Raw genomic sequence first — 9,147 nt, 5'->3', positions numbered from 1 at the left:
AACAGATACTCGAGAGGACAACTATAAATACCTCTGACAAGACAGTTTACAGCCTTGTTTAAAATGGACAAGGAATACACATTTAACAATAGTTACAAAAATGAAAAAAAAAAAAAAGCAAACCCTCACTCAATCTGTTCACCAACATACACTGCAGATTCAAGTGCATAAGAATTCGATTTTTAAATTTCAGACTTGAAAAATAAGAAGATTACATATGAACTGTGACTTCAGCACAGCACATTTTAAAAAACAAACCTTACACATTAAGACACAACATCTTACCAAGCACTTTGCGAATTAGATAATTACATATTATGCATGTTAATGACATTTTTTTTCATTCCAATTTGGTTTCCAGTTGCCTTATGAGGTATTAGGAACAACACAAAGAGTAAAAATTTCAATCATAGCATACAGAGATATCACCTAACCATCTGTTAAGACATGAGAATTAAAACACAACACAGAAAAAAAAAAAAAACATCTAAAACAATTTCCTAGAAAATATGACCATAAAATTCACTGCTGATGTCGCCCAACCCCCCCTAATCCCCCCCCCCCTTTATTGCCCTGGGGGGAAAAATAATCTTCCAGCTTCATGCTTGTTTTTTTTTTTTTTTTGTCCTGACCTTAAAACACACGCACAATCTTATATTTATTCTTGACCACCACATTAAGACTTTTATATAATGAATAATCAAAGGCGTCTTTTGAAAAATCTTCTTAAAAAAAAAAACTTGAGCTTTTGAGATAAAACGGTAAATTTGTACTTAAAAAAACCTGGGAGATAGATAAACATGCAGAAGTCTGGTTTGTTGCAAAATCATCATTTCAAAAACGTATGCCTGATAGTGTCTCTAACACTGAGATAAACTCTAACAACTTAGATGTTGGATTAACCTGCTCCCAGTTTGAAGCGTGCTCTCATCTATATAAATGATCTATATTTTGTGAATCTGTACATCCCCAGGCAAATCCTTTAAAAAGATAAAGTCTTCCCAATCTGACATATAAATCATTATTTAATTACCTGCATTAGGCGGTTTATGCTATACATACATAGAAACATACATGGAAACATACTTACAGATACACAGTTAGCATGATGCAAACTCAAGGCCACATAACGGCCCACGGAAATTCTAAATAAGTTCAGGCAAGGCAGAAGGAAATCTTTTTTTTTGTTGCATCAAATACATCACCAAATGTACAAGACATTCCTCACTTTTTGCATTTTTTTCCAGTTAATCTTACTTATTCCAGGTAAACACAGAAATTCCCTTTGTTCTGCTAGATTATGGGGGTCGTGTTTGACTACTGATAAGTAACTGTAGGAGATATGAAGAGTAGGTTATTAAGAAGTGTTCGGAAAGAAAAGAAATCACTTGAGAAGCAGGGCAGCATTGCCTTATCCACCATGCAAGTAACATGATCGTTTAAGGAATTGCTGCACAGTACAGAGTCAAGGTGGGAGCTATAAAAAAAAAAAAAAAAAAAAAAAAAAAAAAAACATTCTCAACAAACGAGGGGCGTTTAAATCAAAATGGGCCTTTCTCATGAATAAAGGCGTAAAGCAGATTGACATTTACAGAAGACTTCAAGCACCATTCGGTGATGAGACTCTTAGCTGCAGTAAAACATTGATTAAAGATTCAAACGTTTTCAAAGTAGGTGTACATCGGGTGAATGACTATCCTGTCCGAGGTGGGTCAGAGCGTACTGCAATCATTCCTGTAAATGATTTAAGTTATCTGTCTATCTGTGGAACCTGCACACAAAATCATTCTTAAACACAACTTGCACATTATCGGAACTTGGACTTGAACATTATCTCACCCCCGTACAGTCCTGACCTCGCTCCAAGCGATTACAGGAGTTCCTAGGAGGCCAACGTGAAGCAGGTAATCCTATAAGGGCTTCAGATTACTGGGGACACTTTTGACGCTCAAGGTATCCAAGCATTATTGAAAGGCTGGGGAAAGTCCATTAATATAGCAGTGGATTATATAGAGAAATAAAGTTTTTAACTTATAGGTTTATGTATTTTCCCATTTTGGGCAATCAAAAGTCCCGGTTTGACATGAACGCCCCTTGTACTACTAAGACATGTCAGCTCAGTGGATCAAATGGAGTTGCATGGAATAATTTCCTAAAATTCTCTACCACATGGTTACGCCTCTTTTTGCCCCAATAACAGCACTGCTCTTGTCAGGCAGGATGCCCAGTGTCTTGGACTGACTGGTGTGCAATTCTGCTAGAAGTTCCTGTTCTGTTCCAAATAATTCCACAATTTTATCCATTTGTTTACAGACCCATTAAATTAGATTTCAAGTTCTCCCACACAGATCCCTCCAGACTTTTTTTTTTTTTTTTTTTTTTTTAGCATGCAGACTGTTTGATCACATGGCACCAATAAGTTACATGCATCAGAAGTAAGTGGATGTTTGTCCACATTTTTTGATGGCAAGTGATTTTAAGTAAAATTAGTAACATTATTTTCTTTTTTATATGTGTGCCATCCACCAGGAAGAAAACAAAAAGGCATATGTTCAGTGTGAGCGCTACTTTTTTAGCTGCTCCTCTTTTTACGATAGTCCCGCCCTATCCCAATTTTCCTATTGATTCAACTAGATAAGATAAAGTCAATGAACAGATAAAGCTGGTGTGATGCAAAGATTATTGCACAATAAGGTGGGAAGCGACTTATTTCTTTTGTGTGTGTCCTGAGAGCCTGCCAGATGCTTGTGGATAAATGGTTAATTATGATTCACAGCAAACAGGCTTAAGTTCTAGATCATAACTGCTGATTAGTGTTCAGCAAACTAAGCAGTTACAGTTTTTGTTAACAGCGGAGGTGTGTATTACTTTTCAAGAGGAAAAAGCTGCAAGCAAGTTGCCATGCTGGAATTCCTACAGAGAAGATGTACTGAAGATTTTGGGCTTTATGGTGAATTACAAACGCGGGAATATCCGATGAGGAAGGTACAAGCCAATATCGCTTTTTCAGATGAAAAAACATGGACACAATCTCAGTACTTAAAACAACTGCATATAAATACACAGATACATTTTTTTCACAACACTATGGATTTCATAGTAGAGTATCGCAGTACAAGTCCATGGCACACGTAAAGTCCAGCTCCCCCTAGAGTAAGTATTTAAGTAAAAAGTGAGAGAGTGGAAAGAACATGAGAGTTATTCACAGCTACATATTTTCCAAAATAATCCAATCCAATTCACAACCCTTAAAAAAAAAAAAAATTAAATCCTAGGTTACAAAGAGAGCTCGAAAGTATTCAGGTCCCAGCAAGAATTCTTTTCTCGGGTTTCAACAGTGCTGAAAAATCCCACCATGTGCATGTGGACCACACACAGACAATACACACACGCACACACACAACCATACACCATACCATTCAGTTCAGAATTGAGGTTACTGTCCATAATGAGAGAAATTAAAAGAGGTTAGTTATTTATCCCTCCACTGACAATCGGGATCAAACAGTGGCTGGATTTTGGAATCACAATACAGCAAGGTTTTATGGATTTCTCAAGCCGGGCAGGATTTATCGGTAGGGGGAGGAGGAGGTGGGGGAGATGGAGGGATACTGGTGGTGCTGCTGGAGCTGCTACTTTTAGGGAAGACTGTAGGTTTGGGTCTGGTGGCTGGCGGTCGATTATCTCGGAAAGTGGAAGTGGAAGGAGACAGTGCCGCAGTTCCTGAGGACAAAGGGCTCTTAGGTGCTGGGCTCTTGACCGGGCGTGAGGCGGAGGGCACGTCGCTGGCCGAGCTGGCGCTGCGCTGGAGCGGGCACTGGAGCGGGTGCTGGAGCGGACGGGAGTGCAGCGGGCTGGACGGCTCGGAGACTCCGCCGCTCTTCAGCTGCTCCAGAGTGTCGAGTACAACGTCGGGAGCTGGTTTAACGCTGCTCTTCTTGTCCAGATCCTGAAGCTCGCTCAGTGTCGTGCTCATGGTCCCCTGGATTTCCTAAGGGGGAGAGGTAAACCGTTCAAAACTTGTTCGCGTCGGTGAAAAGCTAAGTGAAGCAAGTTAAAAACTTTGTGGGTTTTTTCACAAGATTTAGTACCATGGATCTCAACAATGTTAACAAGAACAATAGCAAGAGGGAAATGGAGACACTTTCAGATTAATTTTTAAAGCAATCGGTGCCAAAAGGAATCATAAATTAAGGTTAAGTGAGGTTTAATGTCTATTTATTTTATATTTTACTTAATTTACATGCCTTTTCTATAGTGTTGGAAATTGGTAATATTTTTGAGTCCCTGGTATTGATCATTCACATTTACATTATTTCCTTTGGAAAAATACGAAATTTTGCCTAAAGAAGTCTAATTTGATTTTAATAATAGTAGTAAATAAGCTAAAGTTATGTATAGGTCAAAGCTGGAAAGTTAGCAAAAAAATGTAAGTTAGATATAAAATAACAAGGATTACCTTGTACTACCTTAGGTTACCAACTAAAAGTGTAAAAGTCAGCTAGATGTTAATGCTAGAAAAGTTAGCAAAAGATACCCATGTCAGGTAAAGATTAATGCCAGTTAAATAGCTAAATATTACCAAGAAGGTAAAGGTAGTAAACAATAAAAAAATACCCAGGTAAGGTGATGGTTATTGCTAATGAGCTAAGTAAATTTACCAAAGTTAGATACAAGTTAATGCTAACAAGCTAGCAAAAGGTACCCAAGTCAGATAGACATTGATGCTAGTAAGATGACTAAAGATAACCAAGATAGCTGGAAGTTAATGTTAATATGATAGCTAAAAAAACAAGCTTAAAAGAGGATAATGCTAATTAGCTTTAAAATATAAATAGGTAGTGATTATTGTTAGGACCAGTGGTGAGGTAGGATGAGACAGAGAAAGAGATCTGAGAGAGATAAAGAAATAATGAGCATTAAAGAGAAGAAATTGCAGGAACAGATGAAAAAAAATAATAATAACAAGTATTACAAAGTGTAGAGAGAGAGCTATGTTTAGCAATGGCACATAGAAACTAGTTTTTTACCCTCTGACTGACAGATTTTATGAGGCAGCAAAACTGACAGGAGAATTTCACAAATATGTTTAGACAAAACAAAACAAAAAAAATGCTTTAACAGTACTAGATATTTGTCAAGGATTTTGGCCAAAATCATACACCTTGTTTTTCTTCAGAAACACTCCCTATACACTGTGTTTGCAGCCAGCCCAAGAGGCCATTATTTTGTAGCTGCCTAGTGGGTGAGGAGATCACACAGTCTCATATAAAAGCTATACTTCAGCCAGATGCCTCCCTGGGCTTCAGCCAGCGTGAGACCACTCCAAATGAACTGCTGCCTTGAGCTGGATCAATCCCGCGCCTCCAGCCAGCTGTGAAATTACTCCACAAACAGAAGTCCATCTTAGAACTTCACAAAGGGAAGTCTCCACAGGGAGCAAATGCTGTGGACTACATAGCATCAGAGGCCAACATAACTTCAGTGCAAAAGAAAAAAAAAATCATGTAAACTGTTCACTTACAAGAGCTCCATTTATCAGGGCTGGCAATAACGGTTGTCATAAAAGCTGTCAAATATGATGGAACAGTTTCAAATCTGAAGGTGAGGTAGTGAAGTAAACAATGTGTCTAGTGGCTGAGACTGATCAAGCTTCATCTAATCATTTCATAATTATGTCGCTGATAAATGAGATATTTTAAACTAAATCATTGTTGTGTTGTCTGACCTGTGAGCTGTGCTCAACCTGCGAGAACACTTCAGGTTCCAGAGGTCGATGGTTGCTAAAACTCTTGGAGCGTCCTGCAGGGGTTCCACGGCGGAACTGAGGGCTCTCCACCTTGGTCTTAAGGGATGAGTGGCGGGTGATGGAGTTAAGGACACTGTGGGCGCTCAGTGGCCGCTTGTCTGAGCCCTCTTTGGGCAGCGCAGCTGCAGGCAACGAAGTTCCTCTCAGACCTCCTGTGGGTCCGGACGAGCCCTCGCCGGTGCCTTCTATCGGCCGGAACGTTCTGCGGATTCCACCTGCTTCTGGGCGCTTCCTCATCCTGTTACAAACAAGGACAGGTTTTTTTTTTTTTTCTACAACTGGTATCAAAGATTATCTTTTAGAACAGTCATGATCATATATAGTATACTAATTTTTAGTCATTTACTGTTTTGGCAAATGAAGTATTGCATCAGACCTAATGACTTGAATGTATTGCGCCTGAAATAAATACAGGCTGAACTTTTAACCATGTCAATAATTCTGTTCTTCTGCCTTTTAGTATATAAAAAGTGACAATATTGCCAATCACAATGTCCAAAAAAACACTTCAGTCCTTTACCTACACACATTACCTGTGTTTAAAAAGAACTGACAATGTTCTTACTTGTTAAGGTTGGCCAGATATATGTCGGCTACATGGCTTCCAATGGGGGAGCTGGCATTGCCTCTGGTAGACACTTTCTCCTCTATTCCCTCATGTGGTGGCTCTAGGTCACCTTTTGGACTTCCTCGACCTGTATAACCACCATCCGCACTGCGAAAGTAACACAAGCTGTATCATACCAGACATTATAAAAGCAAAGTATCTATTTTTTAACAGCTTTTAGGTAATGCTGACTTCCCAACAGAAATGGAATGTAAATTTACATGTCCTGGAGCACTATGTACTGGTGGGGTACAAGGCCGTCAATGCCGTTGTGTCGTCCCTCCCACCAGTCGTCAGACGCACGGTGGTACAGCAGCAGCGAGGCGCCCTTCTTAAACGAGAGCTCGCGGTTGTTACGCCCTGAGTAGTCGAAGCGTGCGATGGCCTCGATGGGGTCGGAGTCTGAAACATTCAACGAGCCTAGGTGTCAGACGTCGGAGACGCATGGCCAGGAAAAGACAGAGGAAAGAATGCGCCGAAACAAGCGAGAAGAGGAAAAGAGAGTGGGAGAGATGACAAAACGGAGGATTATTGCTTAGGTAGCCAGGCAGGTTAAAGCACATCCTTTATCAGCAGACAAGTTGCTTTAGCCATGCAAATTATTAGACAGTCTGGGGAAAAAAAAGCATTTCAACAGTAAACCAGACATGGAAATACATGCAAGGTGCACACAGCACACAAAGTTGGCATTTAAAAAAGCAAAACATACAGAAATGTCAGAAAAATTAAGCGCTGATTTCCATGTAATAGTATTTCTAACATGACATTTATAATATAGCATTTTGTGTTAACAGTGTATATTGATTTTATACGACAGTTCTGTGAGCCCCATTTACTATTAACAGAATAGGATTTGCTTATTTAATCAGTTAATTTGCTCCACCAACAAATATCCTTCCATGATAAGTGGACCTAGTGTTGTTCTAGCCACCGACAGCAATTAGTATATTCAATAGGGGTAAAAGTTAAATTAAATTCTAGCTGGTAATATTTAGCCAATAAATAAAGTATGGAGGTGGTGCACAGTCCTGAGAAACTTTATATTTTAACTTATCATTATAATATTCCACTTATATTAGCTAACTTCAGAGTTCCTGGGTTGAATCCCAAATAGAGTAAAATGGAAGACTAGTACGCTATGCTATGGTGTACAATCCCATGCTTCATAAATAAAGTAGTGCCCTTTATTAGGGGTTAGAGACAGATTTGGGATCTAGCCTTGTGTTAGAAGATAGTTTGCTTTTTAGCTCACGTCAGTCATTAACGGAACACCACAGACAGTTCAGAGGCAATTCAGAACAACTAAGGAGAAGTTGCTTAGAAGACAGTTGTTTAAGATGACACAACCTTAACGCGTGTGTTTTCTTTTGACACTTTCAGTATCATTAACCTTTTAAACCCAATTTTACCATGTTGTGATCGAAAGATAGTGTAACTAATGATTGCTAATGTATCACTGTGACGTGGGGTGATGCATACAGTTTAAACATCCCAATGCTGTAACACTTTACATCACCACTCATGGGATAACTCCCGTCCAATCAGAGTACTCGGTCAGAACTAACTATTGTATAATACTATACATTTATAATTAACGTTTCTGTAAAAATACTATATATATGGTAAAGAAGCTCAAAAACAACTAAAGGTGCCTTATAATAAATTTTAGATTTTAACAACTTTAATTTATATTTAAATCTAAAGCATAAATCACTGATATAATACAGATAAAGTACTTTAGAAGGGAAGCATAGATAAAAAATAATTGTGGTCTCAATTTAGACTTTACAAACTCCACCATTATGTTCGGATAAGCAAAATTCTTTACCATCCTTTAAAAATTCTAGTATATCATAAGCACTTTTATTGCTTTCTCCAAATTCCCCAAACACCGTTTTCATATCTACATAATTTTGGTCATTGAGGTGCAATAAGTTATAAGCATGTATCCCGTCTGGTAGTGTGCAAACTCACCATCATCACTGTTATGGGTGTCTAAGACGGCGTCGGGTGCTGGTTCGTCCACTAGGGGGGGCTCACTGTGTGGACTATCACTGAGGACAAAATACATTGAAGCGTAAGTAGAGACAAACCTCAATCGAACGTCCACCTCAGCAGACATCGGTAACAACGATATAACCCAGCTCAATCATGCTTATCCGCAATCTCGTTAATAAAACCTCTAAATCAGATTTATTTGTGTAAATTGATATAGCAATTACTGATTACATCAGATGATAAACGAGACGGTTTCAAAAAAAAGAAAATCCCAATGGGACATGATCTGGCGTATTCTGAGACCTGGTTACTGTTTCTACTTTTTCATCTCCTCTGCTGAGATACAAACAGCTGTGCGGTTGCTTTGAAGTGAAAATGAGAGCTTGGGTAAGGCTCTAAAGCAGCACCTACTTCTATGAGTCTGCTGGGAAAAATAACCAAACAGGTCAAGGTTTTATGAGAGAGGACCTTCATGAAGAAAATGTGCAGGTTTTAATCTAAACCATGTGGAATCTCACTCAGTGTTCTGGTCTGCTGATGGATATCAGCAATCAAATAGATTTTGTATAGATGGTGCATCATAGAAATTTACACTTAATATTTTGTTCTCCTGAAATGTTTACATACTCTGATATTGCTTTAACATTTGAGCTTCCATGAACGGGTCATGCAAAACATTACCGTAATAATCATTTCCTTGCAGACCTAATGGAGGTTTGCCAGCGCTTGGCTG

The 9,147-nt window shown here is 38.8% G+C and overlaps 1 protein-coding gene across 3 annotated transcripts in view; it reads right to left on the bottom strand.

Annotated features, from left to right (window-relative positions):
• Positions 1 to 1,683: 1,683 nt before the first annotated feature.
• srgap2 (SLIT-ROBO Rho GTPase activating protein 2) overlaps positions 1,684 to 9,147 on the bottom strand; it is a 105,881-nt gene continuing 98,417 nt past the window's right edge. For 2 of the 3 annotated variants that reach the window (XM_053483811.1, XM_053483813.1), the window contains 5 exons: positions 8,391 to 8,470; positions 6,638 to 6,836; positions 6,375 to 6,524; positions 5,729 to 6,047; positions 1,684 to 3,991 (listed from right to left, as the gene is read on the bottom strand). In XM_053483811.1, coding sequence (XP_053339786.1) covers positions 3,554 to 3,991; positions 5,729 to 6,047; positions 6,375 to 6,524; positions 6,638 to 6,836; positions 8,391 to 8,470 — 1,186 coding nt within the window. In that variant the 3' untranslated portion in view covers positions 1,684 to 3,553. The remainder of the gene's footprint in view (positions 3,992 to 5,728; positions 6,048 to 6,374; positions 6,525 to 6,637; positions 6,837 to 8,390; positions 8,471 to 9,147) is intronic. The other variant, XM_053483812.1, reaches the window with a different exon arrangement.

The sequence above is a fragment of the Clarias gariepinus genome, chromosome 23, assembly GCF_024256425.1.
Source record: "Clarias gariepinus isolate MV-2021 ecotype Netherlands chromosome 23, CGAR_prim_01v2, whole genome shotgun sequence".
In the NCBI taxonomy this organism is placed as follows: domain Eukaryota; kingdom Metazoa; phylum Chordata; class Actinopteri; order Siluriformes; family Clariidae; genus Clarias; species Clarias gariepinus.
This window is presented reverse-complemented; position numbering and strand designations above follow the sequence as displayed.